Source organism: Nelusetta ayraudi, unplaced genomic scaffold (assembly GCF_046127955.1).
Source record: "Nelusetta ayraudi isolate G7.1 ecotype Tasmania unplaced genomic scaffold, CSIRO-AGI_Nayr_v1 ptg000042l, whole genome shotgun sequence".
Lineage (NCBI taxonomy): Eukaryota > Metazoa > Chordata > Actinopteri > Tetraodontiformes > Monacanthidae > Nelusetta > Nelusetta ayraudi.
Window position 1 is genome coordinate 17509144 of NW_027466092.1, and position 19490 is coordinate 17528633.

Sequence of the window (19490 nt, forward strand, 5' to 3'; positions counted from 1 at the left end):
TCCATCCCATTTACGACCGCTAGTAGCAAATAAAAGCAACTCTCCCTCCAGTTTCTTATTGACATTATCAAGCCTAAGCGTTTAGAGTCGTGCCAATAAGATGCAGGGAAAACATTCTGTCCTCCTTGACTGCCTCCTCCTCCTTGCACGTCTGCTGTTGTGACGGGTTTGCAAATGTCAGCAAGCTGGCCGACTGGCGCACACACACACATACACGCACACACACACACAGAGTGTGACCCTTGACACCCACCACACATGATGAATCTCACTGACCAAATGTTTCAGCAGACAGTCATGCCTGCCGAGAGTCCATCTAAGAAACAGTGAGGAAACACTGAACGCCGTGCGACCGATCTGATCCTTCAGTAGAAAAGAACCTTCCTTAGTCCGTCTGGTACATACACACATAATTGACCCATGCGATGCTCTTCCTCCCCCTCCACCCCCACTGACCGAGGCTTTGCGGAGACGGTCCGCCTTGCTGAAGAAGTAGGCGTCCTCGAAGGAGGACGTGCTCCCTCGCAGCTTCTCCGACAGGTTGCGGTAGAGGCGCTTGGCGGCGCTGGGGGAGGCCGGCCCGCCGGGGCACTTCCTGGTCTGGGACAGCTGCAGGCTCTGCATCTGCTGGGTCATCAGCCACGGGAGGTGTCTGCACCAAGAGGACGGAGGGACAGAGGCGACTTTATTCCATCTTTCTTCCACCTTGTTGTTGTTGTGCGCAGAAAGCACAGAACCAAGAGGTCGGGGTGGGGTCCGAACGGTCTTGGCAATGTTCTGCCTTCAGAGCTAGGGGTAAAGCTGGGGCGGGCCCTGTGTGTGAAGGGAGGCCAGCATGCTCTGACAAGGGGGTGATGTTGTCGTACGCGACAACGCTACTGTACTTGTAAAAGAATGGAAGCTAGCAACAGGTAGCTGGTGTGTAGATGGAAGCCAGGCTGACGAGAGAACATTGTTGGAGGAGCAGATGTTGGATTGTTCAGCGTGGAAGGTTAGGGGGAAAAAAAGGGAACTAATTGGGGGACCTTGGTTCCAGCAGTGGAAAGGTGTGTGTGTGTGTGTGTGTGTGTGTGTGTGTGTGTGTGTGTGTGAGACAGAGTGGCAAAACAGGCATAGGGGCCAGACTACGAGCAGAGAATCTCAGACACAAAACGCTATGTATCAATCAATAAATCAATCAACTTTGTAAGGCGCTAAATCACATCCAAAGGCATCTCAAAGTGCTTCAGTTATCAAGGACTCATTTAATGCGACATTTTATTTTATTTTTTATTAAAATAATATTCAGGCTTGATTAAGTTTTTGCTTAATGAATTCATAATTCTATTTCTGCTATATTTTCTCTTTAATTATAGACTTGTCAAATGTTATATTGCTACGTTTCAAGAAAAGCAAAAATTCAGTTACATCTTGTTACAATGACTTTCGACTGCATGACTAACCTTAGTTTTAATACAGCTAAGCTTACTAAAACAGTTGCTTTCATTTTCAGCAAGGTTTTTCGGCACCCGGCTCCCCTGCGCCTGGTGACTGACCCTCAGACTCATCCAACATGTCCAACCTGTTGTGACATGGTGTCGACTTATGACAGTTTCATGGAGCGCGGCTGTGGCAGCTTCACTGTGGGCGTGAGACTCGAACCCAGGGAGAGGATAATGAGATGAAAAGGGCAGATGATTTACTTTTAGCGTTGATTTAAGCACCATGGAGAGGTCCAACAGGTGGCAATCAAATGTCAGGTTCAAAAGGGGGAAGTTCCAGCAGATATCGCCCATTTCCTACTCAATGCTGCGTTAATGGAGCCTCTGGTGACATTTTCTAATGGACATAATCATTCCGGAGTTTCACTGAGAAAAACAATTCAACAAGTCACGTACTTAAATATATCAAAAACCAAAGAAAAAAAGAGACTCATACTGCTTGTGTGGCATCACTCACGGCTCACTCAAGCCTCGGCAGTCCAACCCGTCCCATAAACCCTGATCTCATCATGTTTAAAGCCAGACTATCCACTGCAGCCTCCTCGACACAAGTTGCATCACGATAGTTCTTGCAAGTACCGTTAACATGTTATCCACACTGTCATGTTTCCCTACTGTATATTCTATGATTAGCAGATGACGAAGATAATGCTTTGACCACATTCTTTTTCAAGAACGCACATTAATTCGATAGAACACGTAAAATTAACCACCACTGACTTGGTGCTTTATGGCATAGAGTGTTTTTTCATCATTTTATTGCAAAACAGGAAGAAAAACTAGAACAGAAGAAAATAAAGCTCATTATTAGGTAACTAGCAAATACATTTTCTCCCAAAGAACAGGGAAACCAACCACGGAATTAGAATCAGCTTTCTTCACCAAGTTTGTACAGCAAACAAGGACATTTGACTCTGATTAACTTTGCTTTCAATGAGAAGATAACAGAAACAAAGAGTAGGGAAGAAATAAAAAAACATAACCAAATATGTAAAATAGAATATCAAAATAAATCATTTGGTAAAAAGTGTCCAGCAAAGATAGAAATGTGGCCTATTGCAGAACGAGGTGGGAGTAGCTGTACCTCGCTGTAGGTGCTGTACTTGATAAATGACAGATTATTAGTGCAAACACTGCAGCTATAGCACAGCTTGCAAAGATCTGATTTGCTTTTAGTATTATTGAGCGGAACAGTTAGTGTTCAGGCTGAGAGAGGTCTACACAGATCTTCCCTGGCCGAGCATTCCCGCAGCGTACACTCACTGCAACAACTGCAAATAACTCCAAATGACTCAAACTGTGAAAATGTGTCTCTTGTGGCGGCAGAGCTGAAACACGCGCGGCAGCGACGGCGGCAGAGGACGCGACGAGAAGTTTGTGTGGTGATGCGCAGCGAGAGAGAGAGAGAGAGAGAGAGAGAAGTGCCGCATCTGCAGCGGCATCTTCCCTAACGCAAGCACTGTAATACCCCTGAGCCTCAGTTGTTGTTGCTAAGAGGCCAGTTGCAGATGTGGAGGAAAATAATAAATTGCACAGTTGGCTGTTATTTTCATCTGCAGGGACAAATAGGCCGGGGGAAGAGGTGAGAACAAAAGCGTGTGCGTGAGTGCACGAGTGTGTTGCTCACCTGTCCAAGATGATGGAGGATCGGGGGGTTCCCGTGTAAAGCAGCGGCTTCAGGTCGTTGATCAGAGCATCTCCTGAGGTCCGCTGGTTCCACCTGTAGGAGCCAAACCGAGAAATCTCACCGTCTGATCTGACACACACACGCACGCACGCACGCACGCACGCACAAGCCAAGAGGAAGAACAAGTAATCAAGAGCAGCTTTTCTTTCATTTCCAGAAGGAACCAGGACGGACAAATGTTCAGAGAGTTCTCACAGCGTCCGTCTCTCCTCCTCTTTGACGGCAAAACTTTCACACACACGCACGTGAACGCGCCGCCGGCGATCTAGAGCAGAAACCGTCAGTGCGGCCGCTTCCCGACGACTCCACACAGCCGCGGTGGAAGACGATGGCAACACTTAACATCTTGTCCGGCGTTAACACAACCCTGTCTACCAGCAGCACCAGCAGCAGCAGAACCAGCAGCAGCAGCAGCAGCAGCAGCAGAACCAGCAGCAGCAGCAGCAGCAGCGGTGGCAGCAGCTGCCCTGCAGGAACATTTTAGAGTGAATCGGACTGCACTCGTAAATCCTCAGGACCGTTCTGCCTCGTCCAAACCCAGCCCGTAAAACTTCTCAGAAGTCCACACAGATCCTCTCACTTGGTTGAGTGGTGTTGGCGATACTCACTGAGAAGAGAAGCGGCTCCTTCACGGCTCCTCAGACCACTGGATCATCTTCAGGGGACATTTGGCTGAGATGCCCCAGCCTGGCTGCGCCGCTCTGCCTCCACTCCTCACAGCACCAGAGCGCACTGTGCTGAACACCTGTTTGCCGGCGACCGCATCGCAATGCATTTCTCCGCGCACGCGCGCACACACACACACATAGCACACACTCACGCAGGGACGGACACGGAGGAGAGCAAGCAAGTGAATGAGCGAGGGAGTAATTTACGAGAAAGGATAGGCTGGATGCGCTTGGTGGGGGGTGGCAGACGTACGCGCGGATATCAGTGGCGCGCGGCACACACACACACACACACTTGTGTAAACCGTGGTGGAGGAGGGGCCATAGTTTCAAAGGGATGAGAACAAAAAAGGGAGCGAGGCGAGCAGAGGTGACAGCTCGAGCGAGGAGGTTGGCGAGGATGTGAATTTGCCGTCACTCAGGAGGAGGCTGTGGCAAAATGAAAAATGGAAAATGCGATAAAAAGAAAAATTGAGGACATTGCTGTTAAAATGAGAATCCTCACCGGGGAAGTGTTAGTCGTGAGTTCCTGCTCAAGTTTATCACCAACCGTCTGTTTTCTCATCATCGTTCAAAGCTAAATCTCAGGCTACAGTACCAATTTCTACCAGTAGGGGGCTGTTGCATGGTTAGCAATTAAAACATCTGCGAGATATCATGTGTTTTTAATTCAAAAGTGACGGGAAGATTGTATCAAATTGATAGTTTCCCACAACGGTTTCCTTTACATGTGTTACACCAGAGTTGAAGGCAAGAAGGGACTTTAATTTGAAACAGTTTCAGTGTGTTCGACAGGCTGATGAAGTCAACACAGAGTCAAAACCAGCGAACCGCTTCACTTCCTGTGTTTACTGGCAACAGAGTGCGAGCAGCAGCGTTTCCACCGCTATGCGCATGTTGGAATACAGTAACTGGGGAGCAAAATCTTTTTGAATTACAGGGAAACTTTTGTTTTTTGCTGAAATGCTGCAACAGGAGCCACCAGCAACAGTAGATGCAGAGCAGGGAAATGTCAAGCACGCCAGCCATCTTCTTCTGCTGATGTTAGACAAATACAGACGTACAGCACATGTCTGACGAGGCTCTTCAAAAATGGACCAATGTCACTTTGATATTCGTTAATTTCTTTATTCCCAACTGACACAACTCGCAACCCCAAAGGGAACAGTTTGAAGGAAAAGACGAGTTAAGATTGTCCATCCTATCTACAAACAACCCCATTATAATAGAGAAAGAAACGCCCCAATGTTGAAGCATTTTCATAAAACAGGAAAATGTTATATTCATTGTTAATCTTCATTTGTGGAAAAACAACTGGAAATGAAATTCACACATTAAGCGTGGAGAATTTGGATCTCTTCCACCTCCTGCTGTGCCTCGTCGAAGCACCGCAGGCTCTTGAAAAACCAAGGACCTCACAAACACACAGTGCAGATCGTGTCTGATTCCTCAATAAATATTGCAATTAAAATATTGTCAGTAATCGCTTTTATGAGCTCCTGCAGAGCAGTTTGGCCGCCATCATCTTGCACGGAGCATGAGTGGCAGTGCTGGAGGAGGCTCACAGAGCAGACGCCGTCGCAGCAGGATATTGGCCAGCTCTGGTGCGGACACTGCTCATGGGGCTTGACAGCTTGACGATAATTGCTATTATTTGCGACGCTGACAGCGAGCAGCTGTGCGGCCGCTCCCTGAGCCCCGACGCCACGTCCCTGGCACAATGCTGGAGATCAAAATATGAAATCTGATGATCAACCGCGGAGGGGTTTTCCATAGAAATCAAGACAATGCTGCCTCTCGCCTGTGGCGGCAATAATGGCACCACGAGGAAATAACGGTCCCAACCGCATCTCGATATCCCATCATTTATGAGGAACGCTGAAAATGTGCAGTATTGCCGAATAACATTAATCCAGCTGGACTAAATGCAAGTTCTCAAGGAGAGAAAAAAAAAACTTGTATTCAGAAAACTCTGTAGCAGCCTCTTTTGTGAAAAACGGGACTCACTGTGAGCCACGGAGGCAAGAGAATCACTGGGTTTTATTCCCCCCTTATTCTTAAAGGTCCAGTGTGTAAAATGTGGCTTGATTTATGATTTTTATCTTGGTATCTTAACATTGAGCCCATAAATACATTAATAAAGGTATATACTCACGGTACAATAAAAGTCATTTGGTTTTTCCTTCTCTTAGAATGGTTCTCAAATATATAAGAATATGCATAGGGCAATAAGGGTCTTGCTCCTAGTTAGCTGCCATCTTGCGCCGCCATTTTTTAAGGATGTCCGTCTGACAGTGACCTGGATATTAGACACGCTGTCAGGTGGGCTTCCTTAAATACAGAGCTTCCTGAAAAATGACACACACTCGACCTTTAAAGAAAAAGGAACATTCAGTAAAATAAGTAACTTTCTTCCGTGAAAGAAATTCTGTGTGTATCATCTTGAGTGAGCGAGACGCAGCTGACTGACTTTCAGCTTCCTTCATTTCTAGGGTACAATACGTAATTAATGTATAACATTTGAATCATCACACCGGAATCAGCTTCGGCCTTTTTTTTTTTTACCAAAAATGTCTGTTTTGCTTGACGAACTTGAAGTTCCATCCATCCAGTTCCCGCACATCTCCGTAACCGATGGTTCAGACGCTCAAGGAGTCACAGTGCCGCTCTCCGGGTGACTTGAAAGCACTTCAGGCGAGACAAACAAATATTCTCTCTCTCACACACACGAGGGAAGACAGGGGTGTGAACAGGAAGTGTGCGTCTGCCAGGGCTGAGACTCGACGGCTCCCGACACCCAGCGCCGCAACGCTGCGCCAGCCTCTGGCGAGAAGACGAGCCTAGTCGCAGCCAGCCGCAGCCACCGCTGGCTCACTTCCCCCCACCCCTTACTGGCTCACAGTTGCCTGTTGCCATGGTTCCCATTGAGCGCCAACAGGTGAAGGAGGGAGGCGGGGGAGGAGGGATACTGCAGCTACGACTACTTTTGTGTGAGCGGAAAGGAAAAAACAAATAAACGGAAAAAAAAAACGCTCCGACGTCCATCCATGCGCACGTTGCAACATTATCAGCGTGTTTTTGGCTGTTTGGATCCGAGGCGGACCGCCGCCTTCACTTTCACACGATTTTGGACTTTTAAACGTAGTTGAGCGCACCACTCGGGAGGGGAGAGTACAGAGAGTCCAGACTGTCGGCTGAAACAGATGCAACAGTAGCAGCGCTCTGCCCACTCTGACTGCCTGACTGCCACCGTGCAAAAATCACCTGAACAGCTGAGTTGCAGGCGGCACCATAAGGACGCGCAATTAGCCGACTGAGTGCCGGTGTAACAATGAGCGGCGCAAAGGAAAAACTAATGACAACATCACAACCAGTATGCAAAACATGCTGACACGCTCCACATGTTCAAGTTGGAGAGGGACAGAGGGAACTTAATGGTGCCAAATAAAATGGAGTTGCTTTTTATTTCACACACAAATAAATTGAAAGCATTGCATTTATTATCTTAACAATAATACTGATAACAAAAAATGTATTATCTGTGGACCGGCAAGCCGAACGACGCCCCTTAATGGCTTAAAAAATGATTTGCACTGACCTTAAAACCCATCGGATGAAAGGGAATAATTCATGCGATGTACTTTCTAATGTTCCAACATGTAGAGGCGGCTTATTTTGCCGTGGCGGCGGCGGACCACCGTCAATTCCACGCAGCGATGGAAGCCCTGGACTGAGCTGACACTTGGAGCTGCTGAGCGGCGCTGCCTTTTAAGAGCGGAAGGAAAGCGAGAAGCGTCTCCCTCCATGGTCTTTAACGGCCGTCTCGACGCCCGTCATGACTCACCACCACCAATACATGTAGTCACGAGGAGTAGTCTAAGCTGCATCGCTGTACGCGTGTGTGTGTGTGTGTGTGTGTGTTAACTTGGAGAAATCACGCAGTGTGGGTGGTTTTCTCTCCTAGAAGCACCTTGGGGAGGGTTGCAGAGCAGATGACTGGTATCAATCAGAGGGAATGTGGCCCCAGAGCCACGGCGCTAACTGGGCCCCGAGCGCTCCCCTGCCGCCCCCTTCCTCCTCCCTCCCGCCTCCAGCCGCAACAAACATGGCACCTGCCTCCCAATGCACACGTCTCCGACCGACAGACCGCACTGCGGTACCGAGAGAGGGAGAGGTTTCGCTCCTTCGTTCGATGATCTTTGGGTGGCGAGCGTGACAGGAGATGAGGAGATAAATGACAAAGGTTGGGTGGACGGAACAAAGACCGAAGGGCTTCGGGATCAGCGGCAAGGCCAACAGATGCAATTCACCTCGTCCTCCGACATCAAGGGAACATGATGGCAGACTGACAACTGTCCATATGATGAAAATATCTTGTTTTTCCTTTTTTTTAATCCAGTGTTTTCCAACCACTGTAGCACGGCACACTAGTGTGCTGTGAGATAATGTCATTCTGTGAAAAATTATCCAATTTCACTTAAACGGTAAAAAAAAACACCCCCCAAAACATTCCATTGTTGAGTGACTGGGCCTCCCAGGATCAGCTTTGAGTGCATCTAAACAGGCCAAGGTTTCACACTGAGTGAGTATCAATAAATGAAGAGACTATATTTGGCTAAACGGGGTCATTGGTGCTGTGTGGGATTTTTTTCCATGTAAAAAAGGTTGAAAAATGCTGTCTTTATCTATATCAATCTATATAGTTTATTTTATTTCTTTATTTCTTTTTATCAATATAGTTTTCTTTCTTTTGCACTATGTCGTTGCTGTAATTATGAAAATCTTCCCTAATGTGGGATTAATAAAGGCTTCTATTCTACTGGATTCTACTTTATAACTCTTTGCTCCACGTGTAATCTCTTGAGTTTACGGCAGGTTCTTTTCTAGCAGGGTCCAGCCATCCATCCATTCATCTATCCATCCACTTTCAATTTTTCCTGAGTTCAGGGTCACCGGGTCTGCCGGAGCCTATCCCAGCTGTCATAGGGCGAAGGCAGGGTGACACCCTGGACAAGGGGCCAGTTCATTGCAGAGCCATAGAGACAAACAGCCATTCGCTCTCACGTGCACACCTACGGTCAATTTAGAGTTTCCAATCCACTTCACATGCATGTTTTTGGACTGTGGGAGGAAGCTGGAGAACCCGGAGAGAACCCACGTAGATAGAGTCACAACATGGAAACTCCACACAGAGAGGCCTCATGGCCAGAATTGAACCCACGACCTCCTTGCAGCGCTAACCACTGCGCCACCGCGTCGCCCGGGGTGCAGCCAGAGACGCCGAGTATTTTCCTTCTGTGAGGAGGCAACGGGCATTTTGGGTGACGTCTGCAGACCTTTAAGAGAGACTGAAGGGGCTGTGCGCCGAGTTAACCACTGGTAGCAATTACATTTCCAGTGTCAGCAGGTTGTGTTAGCAAACACGCGCGGCTCCCCTCGTTCCTCCAGCCGACACAGACGGCAGCCAGGAGGCTCTCGGCCAGCTCCAGTGCAACTGCTGTAAATTCATGCGCAGCTGCTGTTCCAAAAGGGAGGAGAGACCGAGAAGAGTGTCGCTTCCTCTGCGCGGCTGTCCTGCCGACAGCCTGCGGCGAAAAAATAGCGAAAATGAACAGGAGATCAAGCGCGCCGGGAGTGACGGCGTAGATCCAAACATATCCACAGATAAAGTGGAAGACACTGTGGGTGATTATCAGACAGAGCCTGGAGACGCAGGTTGATGAATGAGATGAAAGGCAGTGGTCCAACTCACAGCACACAGGAAAAGGTGTTGGCACGTCATGTAAGACGGTGGTCGTGGGACATCTGGTGCCGGGCCGCACAGAAAGAACAGTTAACTTCCTTTACATTACTTCCGTTTTATTTATGCTCCGAGTCTGAACGATTTTATTTTGAAAAATTACCGGATTCTCTCCGTGAGATCCATCTACGGCTCAACTCTTCACGCACGGCAAGGCGCTCGACTTGGTCACGCGATACGTTACCACTAGATTAAACCCATGAGCCAGCAAGCTAGCGAGCAACATGAGTGAAAACAAACATCTATGGAAAGATTGTTTGCGAAGGGGAAAAGGCCCAGTGAGGAGACAGAAGAGCCCAAGACCTCCAAGAAAAAGAGAGCAACAGTCAACACCAGGAGTCCAACCACTAACACGGATCTCATCTCGACAGAAGAATCCTACGCAACAATCCCACTCTGCTTAACATGCAGCGACCGGCTCTCTAATGAAGCCTTCAAAACTGCTTTGCCACTCAGAGACCAAGCACAATGCATTAAAAGACCAGCAGCCTTTGGAGTATTGAGAAAGAAAGAAAAAAGGCGTATGTTGCCATGTTATGTTGTTGCCATGTTAGGAGGATGTTGCTAATAGTGGATTCACATTTATTATCATAATTAGAAAATACCACAGTTTACATGCCGGTCCATGAAAATATTGTCTTACATTAAACCGGGCCGTGGTGCAAAAAAGGTTGAGGGCCGCTAATGTAAGAAACATACGTTGATGTAGACCTGTGAGATACGTGCAAGAAGAAAAGTAAAATGGCATTTTAAGACTTCATGAACTCAGTGGCAGGATGGGAACCAAGGAATTTACCCAAGAATAAAAGCTCTGCTTGTAGGTAGGTTGGTAGGAAAACAAGTACATATGGAGAAGAAAGCAAGGAGTTTCTGCAAGGGAAACAAAACACAGTGGTCTACTAAAATTGATAGGCTGATGATAGGATTATCAGTGGGACACAACCAGCGTGCAACCAGCGTGTGCGTGCATGCATGCGCGCATTGCTCTGTTCTTTCACTCGCCTGCTCTGGTCCTAACCTCCCCATCTATGCATGTGACAACATCAGCATCTGTGTATACAATATAGAATAATTTGCTCAACAATTTTATGTAACTGCACCTGCAGAGCAGCACCAAAAAGTAGCAGAAGGCTTCATGGACGTGTGTGAGTGTGTGCGCGCACAAATGTGTGATGGAGAGCAAGGCACACACGTTTATATCTGCCATGTACATATTTCTGGGTGGATGGAGGCTAAACTGGAGATGGAGGGGTACGTGGATAGACAAATGTGACGATGGGATGTTTGGATAATAAGTGAAGTTTGACTAAAGCGCTACTAGTAATTTGGTAATTAGCGTGTTATTGTTTTCTGACATAATATAGCCACTGAACGCATCACATCCTCCTCCACACGCAGCCACGTCAACACAGGTCCTCCTGGTGGAGCTTAACTTTCACAAAACTCTTCGAAATAAAAATCCGAACACTAAAAAAAAACCTTTCGCACAGGTTTGATTTAAACGGCGGAGAAACATCAAGCCATGGAGAGTGGAGGTGACGATCGATGCGAGGAGAGGCTACAGAGTGGTAGAGGTGGAAGAGGTCAGGCAGCAGCTTTGTTCCTGCTGATGCAACAGTGCAGAACTGTGAGTCAGTTCACCTCACCGTCGCAAAGACAAGCTCAGAGGTTTGTTTCTGCTTCTTATTCAGGAGGAAACAGGAAACTGGAGTGTAGCAACTAGTCAACCAACGACTAGTTCACACTAATAGCTGCTGCTCAGATGACTGTCTGTATCGAACTGACGAGGAACATTGTGTTAATGCAAGCATAAAAACTTTATGTAACTCGCACAGAAACCCGCTGTGCCGGTGTAGGTTTTGTCCTTGATCGTGTGTGTGTGAGATCACTTGAGTGTGTGAGTGAGATGGAGGGCTTCTGAGGTCTCTCACACACACACACACACACACACACACACACACACACACACACACACACACACACACACACACACACACACACACACACACACACACACAGGAGACACTAACTGCAGCGCTTCTGTCTGGATGCTTTTTGACTCATCCGTCCATTTCCACCTCACTCTTCCTCACTCTTCCTCACTTTGTCGACCCACTCTTGCCTCACACGGTTGTTAGTGTTATAAAATAACTGCAACTGCGCTAAAAAAAAAAATTATAATAATAATATATATATGTATATGTATATGTATATATATATATATATATATATATATATATATATATATATATATATATATATATATATATATATATATATGTATACATATATATATATATATACATATATATATATATATATATATAATAATAATAATGATAATAATAATAACAATACGAAGGAAAACTTCTACTCAAAAATGAGCATTTTGCCCAGGCTTTCACATGAGAAAGACACTGGACTTTAATGCGAAGAGGGCAATTTAAAGCTCAGCAGAAATTGGGCACTTTGTGGAGCTCGGGCTCTTCTCTGAGCAGAACGCCTTGTTTGATGATTTATTCCTAACTGCTGGCGGCAGATGTTGTCGAACCGCCGGGCGGTTGCCGAGGGACACCCGCTCCTGTCCTCATGATGAGGGGCGACACCCAGCATCTGTCACTCTGCTGTGGTGTCATTCAATTTCAATTCAATTGCTTTTTTTTCCAAAATTCTTTGCAGGTTCCCTCTGTCCCGCCAATCCCAATCCTCTCAGCCTCATGTCGCCCACTGCTGTAACAATGCTGCGCGTCAGCAGTTGCTGCGGCTGAGACTCAGCGGCCAGGCGAGGGGGAGCAGCTCGCCGCGCTGACTGAAAATGCTCCGTGATTAACAGAGGCTTTATTGAGCCAGCTGGTCTGCCTGACATCAGACGAGCTCAGCAGCTCCGACGGCAACCTAAGAAATGACACCGCGGCGTGGTTTTACCCCCTGATTGTGTGCATCTATCGTCAATTCACATTCGACACCCCAACTTCACCAACTGGAGGTCACGTCACCTCATGATGTCACTGCGTAAACTGCAGAGGTGCTGCGACATTGAATGTCTTCATCGTGAGAGAGGGATGCTGGGGCGCAGAGGCAAACACAGAGCGGGTGAGTGGAGGAGGAGGAGCATCCTGAGAAGAAACACTGGTCTCCATCACCAAACATCAGCTCCACTTTCCCCGCTGCCTTCCTCCTTTCAATCACCATGGCAACGCCTAGCCACAGGCCATTATTCTTGATCGCTACCCTGGGTCCCACTGTGTGCGTGCGTGCGTGCGTCTTATCGAACAAAATGGAACATCGTTCTCACCATTCGGGAATTTTAATAAACTCCACTAAGTCTAATCTACATGTGATTTTCCAGTGAAATGAACATTATGCTGTTGCTGCTTTTTTAAACCCATTGTGTGTGTGTGTGTGTGTGTGTGTGTGTTATTCAGCCTGAGCAGCAAAGCCATCCAGTGTTGACAACAACAACACGGTGATGTGCCCTGCGCTGCAGTGACAGGCTGACAGGGCGTCCAATGGTGGTGAGAGCTTGTGTGAGCAGCAGGAGGAGCAGCAGCAGCGGCAGGAGGAGCTCCACGTGAAGCTTCTTTCATGTCGGTTTCAATCAAACCAAACAGCGCTGCATCATTTAGAAGGGCCTTAGACCTCGTTCCGACGTGCCCGTTTCATTCACAAACTGACGCGTTTGTATTCGCACGCCATGTTTGCATGCGTGATGTTTTCATCTTCAAGAGCATGGGAGATGAAAAGACGTGAAACTTGGATGATCGAGTGACGTTGCGGTCGGATACCAGGCTACATTCCATTCAGCTGAGCGGGAAGTGTACTGCCTTAGGGTCAAAACATAGTTTGACTTAGGACTGGGCGATATAGCTAATTTTATATCCTGATAGGACATCACAATGTCGCACATTTTTGGTAAAATCAATTAATTAAAACCCTAAAATAATTATATTGAATATATTTACTACAATATACCCATTATTATTTTATAAACAAAGTATTGTTTTATATGATTTTGATTGACATTTTCTGGAATTTTGTCTGAAAGAGGTTCAGTTGTGTTTCAATGCGCACTAGTGTTGGCTTGTGAGTGTCAATTTAAGAGGACTGCTGTTGGAGCATAAGTTCTTGTAATTAAGGGTGAGGAAGTGACTGAGGCGTTGTGTGTCAAATGCAGTGACTTATTTTAGTGTGACAATGAATAAACCTTTACATTTACATCCCGCTCTGTAAAGAGCAGGGGATCAGCGTGTGCGACTCATCTGCTGCCTGATCGCGGAGTGGTGAGGGTCTCTTCTGCTCTTCTCCTGACTGCATTTGCCCAAGACTGCGGCGCAACGCGGGCCTCGACTCTCGAGGCGGGGACCGTTTTTCGACAACTTTGGGGTGGGGCAGGGGCTCGCGGCAGCCCCCGCTGCTCGCTAAGAACAGGAACTGCGGAGGAACGACACGTGCTTTCATGCCGGCCTTGACAAGTCGCTAGATTTGCCGCTAGTCGCTTTTGACAAAACAGTCGCCATGGAGAGTTGGAAAGTCGCCAGATTAAGCGAGAAAGTCGCCAAGTTGCCTATGCTGCAGCATGCCTTGGCTTGCCGGGTGGCGCTTCGGTGACGTAAAATACTGCCGTAAAGCATGTTTTGCGACACTGCGATATAAACGATAGAGCTTCATTTTAAATGATGGACATTTTCTATCGTCCAGACGATATATATCGTCACATCGACCAGCCCTAGTTTGACCGGTCACTATTTTTTCGTCTTACATCGCTGCTCTGAATATGTATGTAAGCACAGGTATGGCTTCAAATGGTGATACTGACCATCTCATTGCAAATCTCTAAACACACTCACAGATGCGGTTCACTGGGACTGCATGTAATCAGATTGAACACCAAGCCGATTAAAACCACGTCACGTACGACACTCCAATTAAGCTCTGACTAAAACTTCCGAGAATAAGAAGGAAGAGGTGGTGCAAGTTTGCTTTGGATCCGAGCAGAGTCCAGCTAAACGACAGACTGGATTGCTTCTGACTGACATGACGATGGTGCCACACTGCAAACTCACACAGCAAGCTCGATGATTCTAGGCAACAACTCTGTCCTAACGAAATACTGATGATCAACTCTGTCCTAACGAAATACTGATGAGCATCCGGGTATAGCTATGTGTGGGATCATGTGATCACGTCTCAAACAGAACTATGTCATAGTGCAGAGCATTATGGGGACCCCCAAAATCAATGAAATCAATTTAATTCAGTGATGAGGAGAACAGGAGCGTCTGATCTCACAATTTGAAACTATTCAATCAGACTGGTCCTGGCTGTCACAGGAGGTGCCGAGGGCTTCATCCAGCACACTGATGACTGGGGCTGGTTGGAATCTAAGGCCTTCTGAAGCCAACGACAAGGTGACAGCTGTGTCCTTGCCATGCAGACACATGTTGGGTTCACTTATTACTTAACGCGGCAACAGTTTGTGAGCTGAGCAGCTCCAAAGACTGGAAGGAAGGCTTCAGTTCCCGGGTAGCAGGGCAGAGGAAGGGTGCCGAGGGTGGAGGAGATTCGCCCTGCGGTGCTGAAGGCTTTGTACATTGTGAGGCTGGGCGATTCCTGAGAGTGGACGGCGCAGGAATACAGGGTGCCAGATTTTCAGAAAATTTGACATCCCTGCAAAACAAATTGAGGCTATTCAGGATGATGATCAGATGCAGTGTCACACATCCTTACTTTACAGGATGTGATATGCATTTAAGCACGGTGGACAGCAAACAGAAGAGCCTGCTGGACTGATTGGCTGATGACAGATTCAACAGCGCCTCTACTACCACATGATGGGTGTTCTTATCTTACTGCCATCTCCACCCCATAAAATGTGCCATCCATCCATAATGCCAGTTGAGTCAGTTCAATTGGTCAGTACACGTGCGAGAGCTGTGAGAGTGCCATCTGCAATACTGAGTCTTCTCAAGGCCAGGTACTCAGTCAACACTCTACTGACAATTCCATTACTCAAGGCAGCAGCAGCAGCAGCAGCAGCAGCAGCAGCAGCAACATCAGTGACATGAGTGCAGAGGTGAGAGTCATTCGCCTTAGACACAGACAGTGTGGAAGGTGTACTAAAATGCAGTGAGTGACAGCTCCAAGGTCCGCTATGAAAGCACACGCTCTTCTGGCTCGTACACAGATGAGCCAGACACACAGATGTGCGTCTCTGTGGATTGTTGCGCCGAGGAGCCAGGAGGAGGCTTGGAGAGAACAAACAGCACTCTGTGTTTGTCTTGCTGCGGACCATGCAAAAGAACTACATTGATATTACTTCCATAATCTGAACACACACCTGAAGTTTTTTTTTTGTTTTTTTACACATCACTGGCTAAAAGACACTCTGTTCTGGTCGTGTCTGTCGGCAAAATGTTGGACGCTGACACACCAGGTTGGCTTTGAGCCTCACTAGTGCTACTGTGTTTGAAACAAAAGATCAATGTCCAATCAGAACAAGGAGTAATGTTACAAACTTGTACTTATTGTGTTATTGAAACCAAGGGAAGAAGCACCAATCAGGGTGAGAGATGTTCAGGTGCGGATGTGAATGCCAACATTAGTACTTCTAATCAGTTTGTGTTGTGGACAATGTTTTACTGTTACTTTCCTTTATGTTTTTATTGACCTTGAGTGTCCAGAAGCATGGCTATGAATGAGATGCATTCTTCTTCTTCTTCTTCTTCTTCTTTTTAGATAGAGTTTTTACCCGATGCCAGGAGGTTTTGAACAAACACTCTTCTATCTTTGGTTTTAACTACAGTTGCCAGAGCAAAAGGAAAGGCCAGGTTTTAAACTTTGTTTAAAGCCAGGCTAAGCTGGGGGTGTGGTTGAGCCGTAAGAGGAAGGTGAATGATGTGGCAGAGGCTGATCCCTCGGTCATCTGGAAGAAATTGATTCAGTCCAGACTCCATGCTGATTTCATGTTTTACAAGAGAACAGGGAACTTGGATTTATTTTAGTGACATGTGGACTTTTAACGGTGCGTTGTGTGCGGTGACAGAGGGGGAATTATTTCTTAGTGACGTGCTTATGTAAAAGTTTTATTCCTTTATTTATTTATTTGGATTGACAAATGTAAATACGAGCAGCAATTAAATGTTATTTTTCAAAATCTTCTACTAATACACACTAAAGTTAAAGGAAACTTGACTTTAGTGAACATGCCAGCATTAAGCAAACACGGGTGTCAATTGCAGTATGTCAAATGATGGACAGCCTTCAGAATGGTTTGTCATAAACTGAAAAATGAAGAACAATTTTCACAATCAAATAAAAAAGAAAAATGACTGCACACCAGCAGAAATGTCAGTGTTGGTGGGCCTGCAGCAGGGGTTTGTGCGAGAGGGAGGGGATGGAGGAGGAGAGTCCCAGAACAAAATTACAATCGTCAAAACCGACAACAATGCAAGACACACAAAAGTGCCAGGTGTCAACGCAAACAATCTGCCACAGGGGGGCAGTGAGGTGAGAAGGGCCGCGCATGCAGAACACACTGTATCAAAACCCACCCGTCCTTAGGGTACTGACGCTTGAAAGGCCCGGTTGAGAGGCTGAGCAGCAGAGTACTTAGGTGTTTTCAGACAAGCCCCTCCCAAAGAAGGAAGATGTCAGCACATTGTGTGCGCAGCAGAGGACATGATGAGTGAAGCCCTCGAACCTCTAAGAAGCCCAAACAGCACCGGCGGGCAACAGAGGCACAACTTGAGCAATCAGTGGAGCCTGGGCACTCGAGCCGGTGGCACCGAGCGAGGGAGACACTGCAGCTGCGAGTGATGTCACAAGTGAAGACTCGGAGAAGAGCGTTGCCATCGCAGAAAGCCCAGGGCCCCCGGATTCAGCTCATGCAGAGGACACCTTGTGCGGCAGGAGCTGCGGCAGCCTCAGCGCACCTCGCTCTGTCCGCGTCCTCGCCCAGCCCACGTCACTGATGGTTGTGAAATAACTCGCAGCCAGTGACGTTCAGAACATTTGTTTTTTTTTCGTCCTTGTAGTTTAGTTTACCGTGCGAGGAGGCCACAAGGACAACAGCAGCCATCTCATCCCAAGGACGGAACTTGCGCGTCTTCACAAAGCAGGTCATTTGCTCGTGCTGAAAAATTTCCCTTTCATGTAAAAATGCTCACAAACGTAGAAAGGTGGCATTTTTCCATTGAGAAAAAAAAGCGAGTGCGATGCACACGATAGGTGGCGCTATCAATGATGCACTCCGCTCTTTTTGTTGTATGACTTGAAAAATCAGTTCAAAACGCGTACATCCTGTCCGCAGCACTAACAGAAGAGCGACCTGCATTGGCACTGCATGAACTACAACAAGGTGAACTACAACAACTCCCTCGGCTCGCACACCTGCGTCAGCTCCTGTTGGGCCTGGTCTCCCGCCCCCCAAAAGACGAACCAACCCCAGGCCAAAACACTGCATTCCAGGAAATGTGCCCTGCTCGAGAGAAAACGGCTGCCCCGCTGAAAATTCCAGCAAAGCTTTCAGTTGACGAGCTCTGTGGCGAAAACACAGCACACAGCGCCGAGAGGCAATTGAATCGCCTCCTCCAGCGGGGACGTGGGCTACTTTGCAGCGGGTGAAGGGAGAGGATCACTCATCTGAACTACACTTCGCTCCGAACGGATGCTGATGCCGCATCGCCAAAGCGTTTGAGTGGAATATTTCAGAGGAGAAGCGCAACGCAGAGACGCGAGAGAGGTTGAGGAGTGATGGAGCGACGAAGACGACGGACTCACCTTTTCTTGCCGTCGAGTCGGCTCGGCGTCCCCAGGCTCTGCAGAGCGAGAGAGGAGAGAAAAAGAACACACACAATAGAGCTTGTTTTATACTGAATCAGAGCCACGCACATCGACATGTCTGTCATCTTCAACCCATGTAGAGATTTGATTTCTGCCTGTCACACAGGGACAGATTACACCTTCTTGCACGCATAGCGACATTCAGCAGGCGGCGTTTTTAATTTTAGGGACAAAACGGGAAAGTGTACTCGCTCACACACACACACACGCACATGAGCGCGTGTGCAGAGTAAATGTGCCACTGTACCGCTAATTTGAACTAATATAACCCGTCTCACTCAAGGTCTGGTCCCACCGCAGACAGACAGGGGCTCAACTGTAGCCGCTTGTCTGTCTCTCTGCAGGTTAATTAACATAGCGGCAATGCCACTATTCATGACCGTGTGAGGCTGCAGAGGTGCGTGTGCGTGTGCGCGTGCGTGTGTTAGCAACTGGCCAAATCACACACTGCTCGAGGGCCTGAGGCTGCTCAACACAATATACACAGCTTGTTGTCAGCCGCTAACCGAAGGGACTAATTCCCGAATATAGGCCACATACACAACCTTCAGCAGCAGCAGTAGCAGCAGCAGCAGCAGCAGCAGCAGCAGCAGCAGCAGCAGCCGAGTCAACAAGCGGCGAGTCTGACGCAGGTTCAGGCCACTTGCAAAAACAGTTTGGATTTTTCTGTCGCAGCCTGTTTTGCTCGGCGGCAGCGTGGCATTTTAGAGGACGAGCAGCGTGGAGGCGGCGGCGGCGGCGGTGGGATTTATGGAGGCGATGCTTCACGGCAGGGTTGATTCATGGGGAACTGGGAGCAACAGGGCAGCTTAATGGATGTTCAGAGAGGCTCGTTGACTCCTGGCCTCACCCAATTGGTCCCTCGGGGGAGCGGCGGCAACTGCACGCGCACAAATCGCAAAGGTTCTTGCTTTGACAAATACTTCGGAACTGGGCTTTTAGAAAATGGAATGGAATGCAGCTTTTTCTCGCTCCCATATTAATTAATGTGAAATCCTCGCGCACACACGCTC

The 19490-nt window shown here is 47.6% G+C and overlaps 1 protein-coding gene across 3 annotated transcripts in view; it reads right to left on the reverse strand.

The window, feature by feature from the left end:
• The window catches only part of ankfn1a (ankyrin repeat and fibronectin type III domain containing 1a), a 57456-nt gene that overhangs the window by 28525 nt on the left and 9441 nt on the right, over nt 1–19490 (reverse strand). For 2 of the 3 annotated variants that reach the window (XM_076035079.1, XM_076035077.1), the window contains exons 6-8: nt 18415–18452; nt 3109–3201; nt 457–652 (exon numbers count right to left, since the gene is read on the reverse strand). In XM_076035079.1, the coding sequence (XP_075891194.1) occupies nt 457–652; nt 3109–3201; nt 18415–18452 (327 nt within the window). Of the gene's footprint in view, nt 1–456; nt 653–3108; nt 3202–3776; nt 4539–18414; nt 18453–19490 lie in introns of those variants that run through there. The other variant, XM_076035080.1, reaches the window with a different exon arrangement.